General features: G+C 40.2%; 1 protein-coding gene across 1 annotated transcript in view; it reads right to left on the reverse strand.

The window, feature by feature from the left end:
* Tpgs2 (tubulin polyglutamylase complex subunit 2) overlaps window positions 1-20342 on the reverse strand; it is a 57900-nt gene that overhangs the window by 27623 nt on the left and 9935 nt on the right. Inside the window, exon 2 of the mRNA XM_028867155.2 lies at window positions 7211-7290. Within this exon, the coding sequence (XP_028722988.1) occupies window positions 7211-7290 (80 nt within the window). The remainder of the gene's footprint in view (window positions 1-7210; window positions 7291-20342) is intronic.

Raw genomic sequence — 20342 nt, forward strand, 5'->3', positions numbered from 1 at the left:
GATACCTAAGGTATCTGCTGCTAAGTTTAGTTCCTAAGCTCAGTTTGGGGAGTTCCTTGATCAGCATATGCCACCACACCACAGCAATACCCAGAGAAAGAGTACTGCACAAATTCTACTCTCACTCATCCAGGCTCCTGTTGAATAGCAATATCATGGGACTTTTCCCACCAAGGGTACTGTGAAATATCTAGACAGCTGTTCCAACAGCTTAGGAGACTTTGTTGACTCTCAGCTCCCAAAATAGCTTGGCAGCCACCCTGAGAAGCTCAATCCACAAAGGCCTTGGGAAGTAGACAGGTGGTTCCACTCATCTGGGAATTCAGGGTTGATGGTAGGGAGCAGCTGAGCTACATTCTTCGAGTGGCTTGGCTCTGTGAAGCCCAGGGAAAAGCCACAGTTATCTTTCAACAGATAAGAAGCAGCTGAACCCCCCATTCTCAGAAGCTTTGCCTGTTGATGCCTTAAGACATAAAGGGAACACCCTGGTCATCCACTCTTATTCCTGGGAAACAGCTGGGAAGCCTGTCTGGAGAAGTTGGCCCCACATAACCTACAGAGGATACCTCTTCAGCTCTTGAACACTGGAAGTCATTGGCCTGAGCCCATTGGATGTCCTAGCTTGCAAGAATCTCTCAGATACTAACAATGTATTCCACTGCTGGGTATGCTGGGATAGTACCCCACCATGTGACCTAAAAAAATTGACAGTTACCCCACACCTAGCTTGGTGCACTATGTCTAGAGCTGTAATGAAAGACCTGCATCTGAGGTGTTGTGAGAATTTGGCAACTACTGCAGCAGAGGCCAGGGAATTACCTCTAGATATCACCAACTTTGATTACTGCTGAAGAAATCATATGAACACTGAAGGGCCAACATGTTGCCAAACTTAATGTAATATATTTAGCCAACATTCTAGGACAGATGCTATAAAATCTTTTATTATAAAAGCCATTCTAGGACCAGGCCCTCTAAATGGGTGAGACAGTCATTTGGCTTGATCTGTTTGGGAGGCAGCTGTGCGGTGGTGCTGGGTTCTGGGCTCGTTGCATGAGTTGGCTGTTTGAATCCTGGGACTTATGCAGGGACGTTTGGCTCGGTCTGGGAGGGGGGGACTGGACCTGCCTGGACTGAGTCTATCAGGTCGATCCCGGTCCTCAGGGGAGACCTTGATCTGGAGGAGGTGGGAATGGGGGGTGAGCTGGGGGGGAAGGGGAGGGGGGGCGAGAGGGGGAGAACAGGGAATCTGTGGCTATTATGTGGAACTGAATGGTGCTGTAAAATAATAATAATAATAATAATAATAATAATAATAATAAAAGCCATTCTACAAAAATTAGTGCAAACTGACTTACCTGATGCAAGACAAAACAAAACAAAAAACCCACCAAAAAACCCAAAACAAAACTAAAAACACCTGACATATGAAGCATGACACAAAGCAAAGCAAAATACCTCCAAAGAGGTAGATCCCAAAGCAAAGCAAAGCAATGCACTGCTTAAGAAGGAAGTCAAATGCATGGTTTTAAAGGAAAATTTATAAGATGAAAGATATGAATGAACTGCTGTGGGATGTCTTTCTGTAAGCTGTGAATATGTGTTGCTCCCATTGGCTATAAATAAAGCTATTCTGGCCTATGGCAAGGTAGCTTAGAGGTAGGTGGGAAATCCAAGACAGAGAAAGAAGAAAGGCAGAGGCAGAAGAGATGCCAGCTGCCAAAGGAGCAGCAAGATGGCCATGTAGCAATTTATAGATTCATAGAAATGGGTTAAGTTGTAAGATCTAGTTAGCAAGAAGCCTGCCATAGGCCATACATTTGGTAATTAATATAAGCCTTTGAATGATTATTTTATAAGTGGCTGAGGGACTGTGGGGCCGGGCGGGACTAGAGAAACTTTCTGACTACAATGAACAAAGAAATGAAAATTATAAGAAAGCAGCAAATAGGAATTCTGAAGATAAAGAGCTAAATGACACAGTAAGAGTCTCACCAGCAGAACAGATCAAGCAGAAGGAAGATTTCCAAACTTGAATATGTATCTTTGAAATAATCCCAAGCAAAATTAAAAAGAATGAAGAGTCTTTAAAATTTATAGATCACCATCAAGACGGCAAACTATTGCATTACACGTATTCAGAAGCAGGGAGAAGCAGAGAAAATGTATGCAAGGAAGCAATTGCTGAAAGTAATTGGCAAGTGGAAATAAATGCAAAAGCTTGGTATAGATATTAATACTCCAGTCTAGGAAGTTCAAAGCCTTGGTATAGATACTGATACTCCAGTTTAGGAAGTTCAAGTCTTGGTAGAGACACTGATATCCCAGTCTAGGAAGTTCAAAGTCTTGGTAGGGAGTCTGATATCCCAGTCTAGGAAGTTCAAAGGCTCTAATGCAGTAGTTTTCAACCTTCCTAATGCTGTGACGCTTTAATACAATTCCTCATGTTGTGGTGACCCCCAACTATAAAATTATTTCATTGCTACTTCATAACTGTAATTTTGCTACTGCTATGAATTGTAATATAAGTATTTTTGCCAAAGGTTTGCCAAAGGGGTTGAGATTCACAGGTTGAGAACCACTGTCCTAATTCATTCCAACAAGAAAAGTGAATAATATGGTATAAGCAAACTATCAAAAGTATAAAAAAATTTAAGAATGGAAACATGGTCATTTTTAATGGACTAGAGAAGCACCTAGATTAGTAAAGCATACATTGGAGTATGTATGTCAGAGTATTTCTAGACAGGATTAACTGAGGCAGGAGACCCATCCTAAATGTGGGGGTGGGCAGTATCTCATAATGTGAGGTCCTGGTGGAATACAAAGCAGGAAGGGAGAAAGCCCAGCATAGGCAATGCTCTTTTTGTTTCCTGGCCACCATGATACAAGCTACTCTGCTTTGCCATACTCTTCCTGCCATGATTCATTGAAACCTCCAAAACTATAAGACAGACTTCATTTTTTTTTCTACTTCAAACTAAAATAAAACCAGAAGAGTCTAACAACAATCTTCTTCTGAAATCATACAAATGAAGAGAAAATTGGATATCCTCAGGGTTCTGAAAAAAAAAATGCCAACAAAGAATATTGCACAGAGTCTTTAAATATTAAGAATTATTAAATCTTCCCAAGACAAGTATGTGTGTGTATGTGTGTCTGTGTGTGTGTATGTGTGTATATATTTATCTAAGTTATGGTTTCCATTGCTGTGAAGAGACACTAAAACCACAGCAAGTCTTACAAAGGAAAACATTTAATTTAGGTGGTAGCTTACAGTTCAGAGGTTCAGTCCATTATCATCATGGTGGTGAACATGGCAGTATGCAGGCAGACATGGCGCTGGCTTACAGCTGGACCAGGAAGTTGAATGTGACACTCAGAAAAGCTTAAGCAAAAGACACCACAAAGCCCGCCCCCACAGTGACATACTTCCTCCAACAAGGCCACATCTACTTCAACAATGCCATACCTCCTAACAGGGCCACTCCCTTTGGGATTATGGGGGTGAATTACATTCAACTACCACAATATATATACCCAAATATTTAATAAAGACAAGACATTTGCTCTAATAGACTAACAGACTCTAAACTAGCAACAGTCAGGTACTGAAGCAATTTTATCAACAGATAACTTTTATTAGTGGACAAATCATTCATAAAAATCAACAAAAAATTAAGCTATTCTTCAGACTTTATGGACATAACACACACAGTCCATTTCAACCAAAAGCTGCAGAATAATACTCTTCTTTTTAACACATGGAACATTCTATAAGAAAATTATGATAATCTATAACATAGTCTCATGAAATTCAAAAAAAATTCTGACCACTGTGGAAGCCCAGAGAGGTTTCCTAGTGAGATCTGAGCTTGCTTTACCCAGCGGGGATGCATAAGGGGATGAATTGACCACGTGTGTAGTTATTAGGTGTTTGGAAAGGTCTGTACTTGGCTGTGTTGAGGGGGTGGGAATTCTTTGCTCCATCCCTTGGCATTCCTTTAAAAAGCTCTTTAGAAGAGACAGAAGGAGCCGGTGGATAAAGATCCAGGCCCTCCTGAGGTTATCCTATGTTTCTATCCATCTCTCTCCCCTCTGTATTTCTATCTAAATCTTTATCCCTCACTTCTAGAGTATCCTGGGGAAAAAAAGTGGGAGCGGGTCCCCCATAGACCACAATGGAATAAAACTGGGAATCAGTAAGAAGGACTTAAGAAAACACAAATATGTCAGTTAAACAACATTCTCTTCAGAGAAAACTGAATCAATGAAGAAATCAAGGAGAAATGTAAACATTTCTTAAAACAAGTTGTCTTAGTTAAGAGTTTCTATTGCTGTGAAGAGACATCATGACCACAGCAACCCTTATAAAAGGAAACATTTAATCATGGTGGCTCACTTACAGTTCAGAGGTTTAGTCCATTATCGTCATGATGGGAAGCATAGCGACATGCAGGCAGACAAGGTGCTGCTGGAGAAGGAACTAGGAACTCTTACATCTTGACTCACAGGCAAGAGGAAGTGTTCTGAGACACTGGGCAGTATCTTGAGCATATATGAGACCTCAAAGCCCGCCTCCACAGTGACACACTTCCTCCAACAAGGCCCCACCTCCTAATAGCATCACTCCCTTTGGGGGGCATTTTCTTTCAAACCGCCACAAAGGATAACAGAAAAATTTAAACATATTAATAACAAAACCTACAAAGTATAGCAAAAGCAGTACTAAGAGAGATGTTTATACCAGTCAGTGCCTACACACACACAGAAAAGACTCCAAATACATACCCTAATAATACAACAAAGGAGCAAGAAAAGCAAGAATAAACCAGAATTGCTAGGGGAAATTTATAACCAAACAAAAAATTAGAACCAGGAGGATACAGAAAGTCTGAATAGACCAATAATGAGTAAGAATAGAGCAGTAATAAAATCTCCCAATAAAGAAAACCCAGGACTGTATGGCTTTACCAGAGACCTTACCATATACTTAAGGAAAATTATTACTTCTTTTCAAACTATTTCAATGTATTGAAAAGAGGCAACCCTTCCAAATTCATTTACAAAGCCAATATTAGCCTGATACTAAAAACAGACAAGGAAACGAGGTGACAGAGTGGTGCTAAGGAATGGCAGGCGAGGAAGACAGGCTGTAGACAGCTAGAGGATAAGTGGAAGGTGCAAACAGGGACAATCATTTAGACCAGGGCTGGGTAAACTGTAGCACACAGACCCTTTACACCTGTCATATCACTTTTTTAATATGAAAAATTATTTAATCAGTCCTGCACTTATATATTGATGGCTGATTTCAATGTCCCCATAGGAAAAATGAGTTGATGTGACAAAGATGCTATAGAGCCTAAACTATTACTTGTTCCTTTAACAGAAAATACTTCCTGAACCCTAACTTAGACACGTTTTCTACATGCAAAGGACAGAGGACTAAACACCTAGAAGGGAAATATGCTGAAGGTATATTGCTTTGTTCTATTTAGATGTTAAGGAGATGAACAAGACCCTATAACAAAGCTGTCAATGAACTGCAGAGGGGAAAATGAAGCATTAACCAGAAGAGTAAGAGTTGAAGGGCTCAAGGTCTTGTATACTATTAAAAGGACCAGTCTTAACATTATACTTCCTAGGGGCTCAGAAGAGAAACTATGAACAGCGAGGATTATTTTTGGGAAAAGAATCTAAGTACATGGAGTTCTTTAGTCCACTTGCTTTAATTCAAGTTTTTAGTCTCTAGCTTTACAGTTACATACCCAAACAATCACAATCCTCCCCTCCAGCCAGGTCACCAGGCCGGAATTCCTGCAAGGTCATAAGGACAGGTAAGAGTTTCCTCAGGCAGTGATTTCAGGCTTTCTTTTACAACCTGAAAATGAGTGGTTAAGGGAGGAGGTCAGCTGAGAGCTAATATCAGTTAGTATGTCAAAAAGGAAATTTATGTGCTCAATCTACATTCCTAGGACTGGTTAGGTAAGAAGTTATGGGTCTATAAAGTTAGTAAGGTTGTAAGAAAGGAGGGTCCAAGCTAAACTGTGCAAAGCTATTACTTAAGGTCCACCTGACCTAGGCGATGTCTCCTTGTGGAATTTACCTTAAATCAGGAGGCTAGCTTGTGGTGGTCTGGACTGTTATTTCTGTTAGTCCTTGAATGTGGCTAGGGGAGATATCTGATTCCAGTGTTAAAAGGAGAGAAACAGATGGGCCTGAGGGAAGGAAGTCTTTCCTGAGGTTGTTCTCCATATACCTCAAACGCGTATGTACAAATAGTGATCAGTTCGCACTGTTAGCAATTCTTAGGAAAAAATCAATTGTGAAAGCTATGAAGGCACACAGGATTTTCATAACAGAAGACAGCTGATATATAATAAGCCAAATAACACCAAAAGTTCCTTGGAATTTGGCTTCCTCTGAAGGAATTCCTTAATTCTTTCAGGTAGTGGCTTTGCCATAACCAGCTGAGTTCTTATAATATACTCCTGCGGCCCGTAGCATGAAGGGGATTGTCAATTGTTATGTAGTAATGCTTACAATATATTCACAGGAGTGTATGAAGGATTTATCTGTAAGAAAACTCAGAATCTATGGACATAATCTAAGTGAGGTTGAAAAGATAAGTGGTATTTTGCCAAATTGTTGGGTCTCTGTGAGCCATAGTTCTATCATTAGCACACTACACTGGAGTCTAACCCAAGAACTGTCAGGGACTCTGTAACTAGGCAATGTTCCCAAGGTGTCTAATAATAATGTAGCTCTCCTGGCCCTGAGATGCTGTGAAAATTCAGAGGCAGATTCTATCGCTATATATGAACCATGAAAAAAAGTTCTGTTAATGAAAAGCATTTAAGTCTGATAAACTACCAGAGGAAAACTGGGAAGCATCACCTACAGATCTGGTTAGGGTTTCCTGCAACACTTAACCATTTTCTGTTTAGCATGATGAATACTAATGGGCATCTTTTTCTTCCACAGCTGGACTTGTAGTTTTGTTGTGTATAAATACAACTTGAACATCTACTGCTTTCATAGGATTATCATGGTCAGAGAAGATACTTTGCTGGGAAAGTGGAATGGAATAAAAGGCAGTTGTGGCCTAACATAAGAATATGTTTCTTGCTCTAATCATTCCTTTCCAGGGGTATTTAAATTGACCTTTCTTTGTTGGGAGATGAAGATTCTACACAGAAACACTTACTTGTTCCCACGAAGAAATCATATGACGTTCAGCAGGCAGCTTTTCTATTATGCTCACTTCTGTTACACCTGGAGAAGATTCTGGAAGAAGAAAAAAATATAGTACAAAGTTGGCTGGCTCACACATTCTGTACTTTAGGTAGGTTAAGGGTTGATAACTGCTCTATGGCTATCTAATCCTTCTGATGAGCATTTATACACCCTGTGAGCAAAGCAAAGGACTAGCTGATCCCTCAAGGGCCCAGTACCATAACCTTGTAGGACACAGCATACCTCAAAGGAAGACCACCAAATTGCCTCTACCCTCTACATTTATCTAGCTGAACAAAGTACAGTGATTCTAAACCTTCAGTGATTTCACACTGGATTTCTTGGTAAATGCCCACACTTACAGTTAAAAGGAATAAGGAATAGCACCTCTTCAAATTTCTATAAAAAACAAGACTTATCCAGGCATGATGGCACATGACTTTAACCCGGCACTCAGGAATCAGAGGCAGGCAAGCAGGCAGGTATCTGGGAGATTGAGGCCAATATGGTCTACATAGTAAGTTCCAGGACAGCCAAGACTACATAGAAAGACCCTGTCTCAAAAAAAAAAAAAAAAAAAAAAAAAAGACTTGATTTCTAACTTTCTTCTAAAGAAAATCCATCTTCTGAACATATCATTGTGCTTGATGGACCTCAGGATTTAAAAGTGAGGCTAAGCTAAGGCATGGTGGTACCAACCTCTATTGAAGTACTTATACTTGCCAGACTGAGGAAGCTGGGTCTACCAGAAGTGAAGGCTACACTGTATTAGTGAGTTCCAGGCAAGCCTAGGCTGCATAACAGAACAATGTCTAAATATATAAACAAACAAATGCAAAGTTGGTGTTGGGGAGATGGCACAGTGGGTAAAGCCTGCTATGTAGAGTTTTGATATGTAGAGGATATAAATCCTCATCCATAAAACAACAAAATCACTGCCAGTCAACTACCAGAAAGATCAAAAGAAATAGTTTATCCCTTATGGGTTTCACAATGCCCTGTTAACATCCTTAATTTCAGACTGTAGGCTTCTAGAATTCTCAGAGAGTAAATTGCCATCTAAGCCCCTCAGTCTGTGGTAGTTTTTAGGGCAGCCCTAGTAAATGAATGAAAAGTCTACCCACTTTCTGTGATACTGCATGTATTATTCTTACTGCTGTCACCCTATATGCATGGTTACTGTAAGCCATGATTAAAAAAAAAAAATCACACCCACAAACCCTCTTCTTGTTCTGATCTGTCCTCAGCATACTATAAATCTGGCTCATACTTAGCTTTGTTTCCAATCCAATCTTGTTCAGCATGTTTGGTTGGCAAAACAGAGGCTTTCATATATTTTTGTCTGATTTTTTTCTTCTTTCATACTCCAAATCCTTTGCTCCAGTATCAGTTTTCTCATTGCCTCTATGTCTCTAATCCCCTCAAAACTAAATTTGTACTCATATTCAGTTATGTTGTAGCCCCTTTCTGATACACACACACAAGTGTGTCCATGCTTCTGTTTACATATATTTCAAGTTCTACCTCCACCACAAAACCACTTTAGATTACTTTACCTTGCAGTGATCTCCAATTTTCCTGATACCACCATATTCCAGACTATATAAATTAAATGCTATATGTTCATATTTAATGACATGACATTTTGAGCTATATACTGTTTTTTAATATGTGATCTAACAAATAACAAAGCATACTATCAACAAAAATGTAGTAAAATGAGTTTTTGATTTGCACATATATGTGTGTATGGTATGCATGTGTGTAGACTTTAGTTTTCCTTGATCACTTCCCACCTTATTCACTGAAGCAAAGTCTCTCAGTTGAACCCAGAGCCCACTAACATGGGCTAGTCTAGTTAACCAGCTTGCTCCAAGGATCCTATCTCCACCTTCCAAATGCTGGAATTAGAGGTGGGCTGCCATGCCCATCTGACATTTATGTCCATTCTGTGGACCTGAGCTCTGGTCCTCAGGCTTGCACTGCAAGAGTTAATCCACTGAACCATTTCTCCAGACCCAGAAATGAGTTTTAAAATCTCTAGGAATATGGCATTCTCTAATACAAGTTTATGTAGATGACTGATCCTATGATTATGCCAGGGCCCTCTCCATGAATCATAAAAATTTCTTCAAGTTGTAAGAAAACTCAAATCTTGAAATGCAGCAACAAATCGATGTAGGAACTGAGAATTCAGGCTCTACCAATTCTAGTTTTTATGTGGTAAGTAGTTACATGAACAGAGCTGACTCTTCACTTTCCTCTCACTTCAGTAAGACAAAATATTACTACTTTCTTTGGCAGAGGAGGCAAAAATTAAAGCGTTTTTAAACACTAAAAATTACTATATAATCACATATTTTTTTTACTTTTGTTCAATGTCCTAAGACACTGAAAACATGGTGCTAAAGTCAGAAAACACGGGCAAGTCATTCTACATCCCTGGACATTGGGATGGAAGATGCTGTCTATTCCTTCAGTGGTAGCTGTATAGTGATGCTTGTTGACTATACAAATGGGGTAGTTTGGTGTCTAAGGTTACAAGAGGACACATACTATTACCCACTGTTTCAACTCTCTGTGGTCACTCTAAAGTTGGGTAGTATCAGTTCCTTCCTTCTTTGCATGCTAATACCATTTCTCCTTTGCAAGGTAGTCATTTCCACCTCCTTGAATTTGGGGTTGTTTTGTATCTGTTTCAACCAGTAAAATCAATAAGGACACACTATGCCAGTTTGGGACTTAAACTTTAAGTTGACAAAAAGCTTGCCTTTTCCTTTCTTTGAATCTGAAGCTACCACACAATAAACCCAAGTTAGTCTTCTGGAAACGGAAGCCATGAAGAATATTGGGGGTCAGCAGTCATGTGAGTACAGATGCCATGAGGTAATTATAGTCTCCATTTAACTGTGAACACTTGAGAGACCCCAAATGAGAAGTATCCTAGTTAAACTCAGTTACCCTTAGACCTAGAAGAACAGTTATTGATTTGTTTCAAATCACTGTGTATTTGGGGTAGACCAGCGATAGGCGGAACATAGTTCTTGGAAGAAATAAAAATTTTAATTCAACAATCAATGATTCAAGATTTAATGAGGATCTGCTATGGTCTCATCTTGGGAAAATTGTAACTATTAGGTACTAAAACTTTAGGTAAAAAACACTGAGGAAACAATGCTTGTTAGATACTCAAGACAAATGTTAAAAATCATGAAAGCTTCAGGATAATGCATAATTATTTTAAACTTGGAAAAAATGATCCTGAGTACCATAGTAGTTAGAGGCAGGAGGTCTATGAAGACTGAAGACATCAAAGATGTCAAAAATAATGCCCAGTTGATCTGGACCTTGGGGAATGATATGGCAATATCTACATACAGGCTCAGTGGAGACCTACTTCTGTTCCTTCCAGACTTGCATTCCTGTTAAAGACTGGCCAGCTAATGACTGCAATTTTCAGAGTCCAATGAAATTAAAGTCCCTCAGGTGAAGTCAATTCCTATATAGAAACCATGCTCATAAAATCTGGACAAGTAATGAATAGGTGAGGCAGCATGCAAATAGAGAAACTTGGTTTTCTCAGAAACATAATTTGAGGTATTTTGATTGCAAGGAGTCACTGTAGTGGTGTTAGCAGTAGCAAGAGTAATATAATTTCTTTTCCCCCCAGCTTCATTATACTAATAGGTATTTCCTATTCAGTATCTCCTTTTTGCAATAAATTGCTCACTTCACTTCTCCCAATGATTTTGTAGGACATGTCCCTTAGTTGATCCTTGGATAAACTGTAATTCTAGCTTTAATCTAGCTAGACTAGATTCTATCACTTGCAATGAAGAACTCTGAAAAAATACTAACAGTTTTAGTTTGTGGGCTCAGAAATGTGATTTGCTAATAACTGGGAGATACAAGTCAGAAAGATGTAATTTACATGACAAGAACTGTGGCCACAACCTGTCCCCTACCCCCAACAAACAACCAACTATGGAAAGCTTTGGGATACAAGAAATGCCAACACAGTCTATAAGACCCAGAGGAAGAAGATAATCTTTAGCTAGAGAAGGATATCAAAAAAGTTAAGTTTATTATATAAACTAAAGAATTAGGCAAGAGCACATTTGAAGCCAGCAACAAAGGGAGACATTCAAGGATGGAGACAGACAGTACAGAAGCAGGGGTGGGTGGACAACACAGAAAATTAGTTAACAAAGCTCAAACCAAAGGTGGTTATTACAGGAAGACTAGCTTGTGAGGCTGGTCAATGGAAACCTCCCCTGCCCCCCACAATTTTTAACATTGAAAAAGCTGTAAATGGAAGCTTTTCTCTGTCCTGTCCGCCAGTTCCCATAGCTGTATCCAAATAATCATTCAGAGACTTAATACAAATGTTTGGCCGATGGCTCAGGCTTATTACTAACTAGCTCTTACTACTTAAATTAACCCATTTCTATTAATCTATGTATTGCTATGTGGCTGTGGCATTACCAGTCTGCTGGCATCTTGCTCTTTGGGCTGCTGGATGGCGTTTCTTTCGACCCCGCCCTTCTTCTCCCTGTATCTCTGCTTGGATTTCCCACGTAGCTACATTCTGCTCTGCCACATGCCAAAACAGCTTTATTTATCAACTAACAGAAGCAACACATATTCACAGCATTCAGAAGGACATCCCACATCATAAAGCTATTGTGCTCATATGTGGCACTAAATCACTAACATATTATCCTTTTGGGAATCTGAAATCTTGATAGTTGTGATCAGTTGCTTTGCCTATATAGCTAGACCCCACTAAATCTCTGGAATTTGTTCTTTCTGTGTGTGTGTGTGTGTGTGTGTTTGTACATAGATTGGATACAGGATTTTGTGTTTGCTAAACTAGTGCTGTATCACTGAACTACATCTCCAGAGAAGGATTTTGGGTTTTAAGCAGCCTTCCTTGTATAGAAACACTACACACACACACACACACACACACACACACACACACACACACTCACTCACTCACTCACTCACAAACACACTGTAGCATTTGACTGGTTAAGGAAGGGATATATTCTGTGTGGTCACTCATTGCGGGAAAAACTTCATAAACTTGTACAAGACTTTTCTTGACTCTACTCGATAGGTCTTTTCTTCTTACTGATTAGATTAACATAATATAAAAAATATTATGAGAGTACTATTGTCTTTGAGTCCCATCCTTTTAGTCCATCAATAAGTGGCTGGTTGTGGACATGTAAAAATCTTACATTGACAGTTTTGATTCAGCCTGCTTTGTGTATGTTTTTGGAAACCACAAATAGTTGGGCTGGGTTTTGACCTAGATTTAAGTCTTTTGTTGATACTCATTTATGCTACATTTTCACATTAATATTCACAATCATATACCCATATACATATATATGTATATATATACATATATATAACTTACTTTAACAATTTTTTTATTATTCATTTTTTTAATTCATTTATTTTACATCCTGGCTGCAGTCTCCTTTTATTATTCATGTTTATGTATATGGGTGTTTTGCCTGCATGTATGTCTGTGCATCACATGTATTCAGTGTCAGTGGAGCCCAGAAGAGGGCATCAGATGCCCTGGTACTGGAGTTATAGGCCATTGTGAGTTACCATGTGGGTACTGCAGACCCCAGTCCTCTGGAAGAGCAGTTAGTACTCAACTGCTGAGCCATCTCTCCAGCCTATCATTTGTTTGTTTGTTTGTTTTTGCTTAAAACATTTGGGGAATGTATTAGTTCTCTACTGGTAAGTAATTAGCACGTATCTGTGGCTTTAAATACCACCCTATTAGCTCACAATCCTGTAGCTCAGAAGCCTGGCATAGTCTACTGGGTTCTACACTCAATTGACCTATCATTGCACTTGCTGCCCTGACTGCTCGGTTGTCAGCTACTACTGTGCTCTCATTTGGAGCATGGTGTCATCTTGCAGGCTCATTCATGTTTTCCAGAGAACTCAGCTACAGTTTCCATAGTCTCAATTGCTGTGAAGACTACTGTTACTGCTGTGAAGGCCTTTACTTCCTGTCAAGTGGTTCCATACATCTTTAAGAAAACAAGAGCAATACAAACCATCCCATATGCCATACCTCTTTGACATCTCTTTTGTTAACAGCCTGTTTTAAAGGGCATCTCTGACTTAATTAAGCTTACCTGAATAAATTCCCTTTTATCATGTAACATATCAAAGTTATTGTATTTCCTCAGCTTCATAATGTTGGTGTTCAGAGTGAGAATTCTTATAATGGCCATTATTTAGAACTCTTATTTTTAAAAATATCCTATTTTTAAAAATATCCCTATTAAGACATAATTCCCATACCATAAAGTTCACTCTTTTAAAGCACATAAAATTAGAGAGTTCAGTGTTTTAATGGAATTGTGTACATCGTTACACTCAGAAGTAACACCATATCTATTAGCAGTCACTCCCCTGAATCTTTTCTCATTAGCCTCTAGCAACCCTTAATCTACTTTAGACTCTACAGTTTTGCCTGTTTAGGGCATCCTCTTGTAAACAGAATCCTTCAAGTAAACAGAATCATTCATAATATAACACTTTGCACCTGGCTTCTTTCATTTTGTTTTCAAGATGAATTCATATTACAGCATGTATCAGTTATCTATTGCTTTGAATGACTTCAAATTGTTCTATTGACCCCAGTCAGGGAAGCAGGTAGGTTTGTTGGAATTCCTGGCCATTCCCCCAGCTACATGACTGTGAATGCACTGGGAAGAAGTTTAGTCATCCCAGGGCCTTATATTCTAGGTAATCTGTGTGCTAATCTGTGTGTTCAGTGGTCACGTATGCACATGCGGCATAGCTATGTAAACCTATATGCGCATGTGGGGGTGGGGTGGGGAAGGGAATCCATAAAAAGCAGGTCACAGACCCCTCCCCCTCTCTCCCTGCAGGATCTTCCATAGATCTAAGCACATCCCCTCTGTTCCCCTTCCCCTAATAAACGCTTACAGTGGGTTTTGTTGTGCTCGTGACTTTTCTCACAGAGTAAACAGGGCCACTTAATGAATAACACAGGGCTGAATAATAACTAACAAGGTTAACTGCAGATCTTCACCTATTGCTCCTCTCCCCCAAATCCAATCCTCCAGTCTCATCTCTGACCACCTCCTGCATCCTCCCTTAGTCCGCTGCCCCCATCTCCAGTGGATCACCAGATTTTCCCCTACTAACTTTCCTCCCACTACTCAGAGCTTTATCGTGGACCCTAACTCCAGTAGGCAATCAATCCCTAGAAAACCAATAGGCCACTCTGGTCAGGGAACAAGAAGGCTTCCTGCAGATCTTCACCTATTGCTCTCCTCCTCCGAATCCAATCCCCCACTTGGTGTGGACTACACGGTGACCACTGCTGCTTGACAGAGTTCCAGCATTTCTACTTTGGGGATCGCAATTCTCTAGCACCCCTTTAGTTTAATTTTTAATGATTTTCACTATGTGTTATGGGAGTTCCCTTATGCCTTTTCCTTTGGGAAATTTTGTGTGGGCTTTGAAGGATGAAAATGTATACAAAGATAGTCTCTTTAAACAAAATAATTCTTTGGAAAAAAATTCCCCCCCACAGTGGAATCATACAGCATGACAACTCTGTCTTCTCCCACACAAGTTAATACTAAGTTGCTAGAACAATTAGATAAGTAACATATGCTTGGTAAATAAGGTATATTTATAAATCAAAATTTATAAATTCTTAAGGTCTACTCAGGTTCACAATAATATTTGTCTAGTTTCGTCTTTGCTCACTTTTAAGCTTTAGTTATTTAGATAAACTAAGTCATACAAAAAACTGCAATATTTAATAGTGGAATGTCTGATGGCCCAAAAAAGTCCTTTTCAAAGGCCAGACATTTAGACAAAAGCCCCCATTCTCTCAGGGGCTTGACTGCTAAAAAAAGGAGACATTTTTATCTTTGGCAAGAAGAATTTAGGCTCTTACATTAACATATGACTGGTGCCTATTAACTTGTCAAGGCCAATGCTAACTTCCTCAACTTCTGATCACAAGGCACACCCCAGCTTACATGCCCCCTTTCTCCTTTTAAAATTTAACCCTTTGTTCAATTATAGAAGTGTATTCTTTTCCCAATAAACAGGCAGCCATTCTGATTCGCCCTAAGATCCTGTCAGTCCCCTCCTTCCCCCTCTGACTCCACACCTACTCTTGGGGACCTGAACCACTCAGGAGCCGGACTCCAGCACCCACTCTCACCCCTGGCTCTGTAGCAGACCACCTGCTGAGCCCCCTCCCTTCTCCAGTGGATCACACAGATCTTCCCTTCCTAACTTCCCTGCCCAAAATCACTGATTTATCCCATTCCCCAACTCCAGAAGGCAATGCCTGGGGAAGCTCAAGCCACTGCAGCCAGGGTAGCAAGTAGGCTATCTGCAGATCTTCACGTCTCCTTTCATTCCTCCAGTCTCATCCCTACACATGTAACAGACCTTCTGCTATGGCCTCTCCTCAATCTCTGCTCCCATTCCCAAGGAACTAAGCACATATTGGTGGAATACCCTGCTTTCCTCCCCTCCTGTGGGTCCCCTCAGATCTCCATTCCAGCCAACTCTCATTCCAAGTGTGAGCTCGGTATACCTAGAAGCACCACCACATTCTCCAGAAAGAGCAACACAAACAAACAAACAAACAAAACACACCCACCCAATAAAGACAAGACCAGATACCAGCACCTAATGCTTCCTCCTGACATGGTTAACTATAACTATTAACTATTATAGTGTTTGGAAGGAGTCTGGTGGAAGATCCACCTAAAATCCCCTCCCCATCTCTTTCCGTAAACGCGCCCCTTCAAAGCTGGCCAAACACAGCTCCTCCCCCAAGAGAGGCTCAAGAACACTTCCACAGGATACATAAGCTGAAGCCCGGAAAACAGACAAGTGGGGTCTTACATCCCCCTCTCCTCTCTGTGGGCCAGGGAATCGCCTGGGAAGCTTTACCCATTAAACCTGGGCTTTCCAATGAGGTCTGACTTGGTTTGCTGCATCAGCAGAGAGGCCTTCAGGAGGTCTAAAACTTATGACATAGTAGCCCGACCAGAGTGTTCTGGTGGAAGCTTACCTCAGCTCCCAGCATCCATATACCCAAAGAGTCTGGAATGTTCTTGTGGACATTCCACCTCAACTCCTTGCCTCATCTCTCTCTCCCCAAAACCTGCCTCACCTCAGAAAGCCCACCAAACATGGCTCTACCCGAAGAGAGTATTTAAGGTCTGACTCCTGGTTTTCCCTCATGGCTCCTCTTTCCCTGGAACCACTCAGGAATGCTCTGCTCAGATTAAACCTGGACTTAATAATTCGGCCTGATCTGACTTATTACATTGGCGGCTGTGTTACTCACTACAGGGGGATTTAAACTTTTCACGGAGGAGGAGAAACGGAGCAGAACACCACTGGGATGAAGGCGGATCCTGAGCGTTGACCAGTACAAAGGGAGAAAACACCTAGGAAACTGTGTTAGAGGGCAGCTTGTTTATTTGGAGGGGCAAGGGACAGTTATACCCCAGGAAGAATGGCCAGTTGGATCCATGCGATGGTATATCGTTGGCTGGGGCAAAAACATCAAGGGTGCTTCATTTCCATTCTTGGGAGCAGTAGGGGCTTGGGGAAGGAGCCTTATAAGGTCATATAGAAAAGAAAGGAACCCCAGCCGGGAATGTTTTGGTGGTCAGATAAACAGCAACCAGTCCCTATAGCCTTGGAGATGTATGAGCTTATCACTTGCTGTGTGCATGGGGCAGTCTGCAGTAGGAGACGCCAAAGGGCTGGGGTCTGCTGGTGCAGGGTGGTGGTGAGGGAGCAGCCAAACTCCTGCTCCCAGGATGAGAAAACTCGGTGTTTTAGACATGCTTCCACCCCTTCTTAGCTTCAGGCCAGCCCTGCACAACACCTAGAATTACACCCTTCCCAAACTCAGATGCCTAGACATCAGCATAAAAAGAGGCAGGATTAATAATAGCCAGAACAGTATGTCTCCACTAGAGCCTGGCTACCCTACCACAGCCAGGCCCTGAGTACTGGAGCATTGCTGAAACATGGAAAAAAGCCTTTATGAATGACAGAGGTCCTTGAAGAGGAAATGAATAAACCCCTTAAAGAAATCTCTGAAAAAAAAAGTGGAAGAAAATGAATAAAATAATTCAAGATCTGAAAGTGGAAACAGAATAAAAAAAAATCACCTCAAACTGAGAGAAATCTGAAAATGAAAAATTTAAAAACTTGAACAGGAATTTCAGAGACAACAAAATAGAAGACACATAAGTAAGAATCTCAGGCATTAAAGACACTATAGAAGAAATGGATACCTCAGTCAATGAAAATGTTAAATAAAAGAAAAATCCTGCACAAAACATCCAGGATATCTGGGACACTATGTAAAGATCAATTCTAAGGATAATACAAATAGAGAAAGGAGAAGAAACCCAGGCAAAAGGCATGGAAAAAACTTTAACAAAATCATAGAAAAAAAAAATTCCTAACCTAAAGGAGCGATCTAGTAAAGAAGTACAAGCACAAAAACACCAAATAGACGGGACCAGAAAAAGGCCCCTCTGTTTTGCTGGAGCCTCTGCTTGCCTCTCCACGGTCCTGTCCAGAAAGCCCCTTCTTCCCTTCCCTCTCTCTCCAAACCCCGCCAGCTCAGAGAGTCTCAGAACAAAGAAAAGGCGCCAAACAGCCCAGTTCTGCATCCCTGGCAGCTACTGCAGCTGCTCCCTTGAAGTTGCCAGCTGCCCGAGTCTCTGCCTAAGCACTCAGCTTGGGCACAACCCTGGCTTGTGGCAGACGTGCCATCACCCCTCCCCTACAGTCTATAAAACTTTCCTGCCCTGCCCTGGCCATACTACTTCCCTGGCCTCGAACTCTGGGACCAGAGAACCCACCCGGGAGCTGCTTTGCTCAATACACCTGTTGTTATACTTTTCCAGTTCAGCTTGATCTGGCTTACTTGTTACTGGGGTGGTGGTGGTGAGGACACGACAGGATGACGATGACCTATTACTCTCTGCACATAATAATGAAAATATTAAACATACAGAACAAATAAAGACTATTAAAAGCTGCAATGGAAAAAGAACAAGTAACATGTAAAGGCAGACCTTTTAGAATAATACCTGACTTTTCAATGGAGACTCTAAGGGCTAGAAGGGCGTGAATAGATGTGCTACATACTCAAAGAGAGCACAGATGCCAGCCCGGCTTACTATACACAGCAAAATTTATAATATCAATAGATGGAGAAAGGAAGACATTCCATGATAAAACCAAATTTAGGCAATTATCTGCCTACAAATCCAGCACTACAGAAGGCACTAGAAGGAAAACTCCAACATAAAGAGGTTAACTATTTATTGCTCTAGTTCAAAGTGTGTACCTGGGAGAATAGAGCCTAAAAAGAGGGTGGATTCATGTCTCATGCAATAGCCAATTTTATCCAGAACATCAGACAATTTATACTCTGAGGGTTAAGAAGAGTCACTGAAGTAAAGTTTACAATCATAAGGATAAGCCACACAGGTCAAAAACTAGGTTTTTTTTTTTTCCCATAGAGGCATATAAACAAATAACAATAGCCAGTTGTAATGAATAATCTGAAATAAATTCATTCCTATCTGCTACACCTAGGAGGGGCATGAAAGCACATTCTGAGAACAACCCATGTTATGGAACGAAGATGACAAGACTCTTGTCTTGATTATTTGAAGTTTCCTTACAAGGTCTCAGAAATCTCACAGAGCTTCATCCATGTACTCTGACAGTTAACCATGCCCAAGAAAACACAGGGAATAATCCCAGACCAGCAAATCAAACACCAATGCTGCCAATGCCGCCGCTGCCAAGATAACAGGAATCAGCAAACATTGCTTACTGATACTCTCAATATCAATGGTCCTTGATAAAAAGACAGAGACTAATAGACTGGGTATGAAAACAGGATCCATTCTTTTGCTGTATCCAAGAAACACACTCTAAGACAGACATCACTTCAGGGTAAAAGGATAGAAAAAGATGTTCCAAGCAAATGGACCTAAAAAGCAAGCTGGTGTAGCAATTTTAATATCTGGCAAAACAGACTTCAAACCAAAATTAATTAGGATAGGGAAGGACACTACATACACATTAATGAAAAAAAATCCACCAAGAGGACATTTCAATTCCTAACATCTATGCACCAAACACAAGGACACTTAAGTTTATAAAAAGATACTACTACAATTTAAATCACATATTGACCATCACACACTGATATCAGGAGACTTGAATACTTCACTCCCATAAACAGACAGCTCATCTAGACAAAACTAAACAGAGAAGTACTGGAGCTAATAGGTGTAATAAACCAAACAGACCTAACACATCATTTCCTCCTAAACACAGAAGAATACATCTTCTCTGCACCTCATGAACTTTCTCCAAAATTGACCACAAAGTAGGACACAAAGCAAGTCTCAACAAATACAAGAAAATAGAAATGACTCCCTCATACTATCAGACCACCATGTAGATTAAAGTTGTATATCAACAACAACAGAAAAAAAAAAAAAAAAACAGAAAGCTTACAAACTCATGGAAACTGAACAATTCTTTAATGAAAAATGAGTCAAGATAGGAATTAAGAACTAAATTAAAGGATTTCCTAGAATTCAATGAAAATGAATTCATAGCATACTCAAATGCATGGGACACAATGAAAGAGGTTCTAAGAGGCAAGTTCACAGCACTAAGTGACTACATAAAAAAACTGAAAAGATCTCATACTAGCAACTTAACACCACATCTGAAAGCTCTAGAACAAAAAGAAATCACACCCAAAAAGAGTAGGCAGGAAGAAATTATCAAACTCAGGCTTAAATCAATAAAATAAAAACAAAGAAAACAATACAAAAAAAAAATCAATGAAACAAAGGTTTGTTTTTTTTTTTTTAACTAATCAATAAGATCAATAAACCCTTACCCAAATTTACTAAAAGGAGAAGCAAGTTTCTAAATTAACAAAATCAGAAATGAAATGAGGGACAGAACAATAGACACCAAGGAAATTCAGAGAATAAAAG

This window comes from Peromyscus leucopus, chromosome 19 (assembly GCF_004664715.2).
Source record: "Peromyscus leucopus breed LL Stock chromosome 19, UCI_PerLeu_2.1, whole genome shotgun sequence".
Classification (NCBI taxonomy): Eukaryota; Metazoa; Chordata; class Mammalia; order Rodentia; family Cricetidae; genus Peromyscus; species Peromyscus leucopus.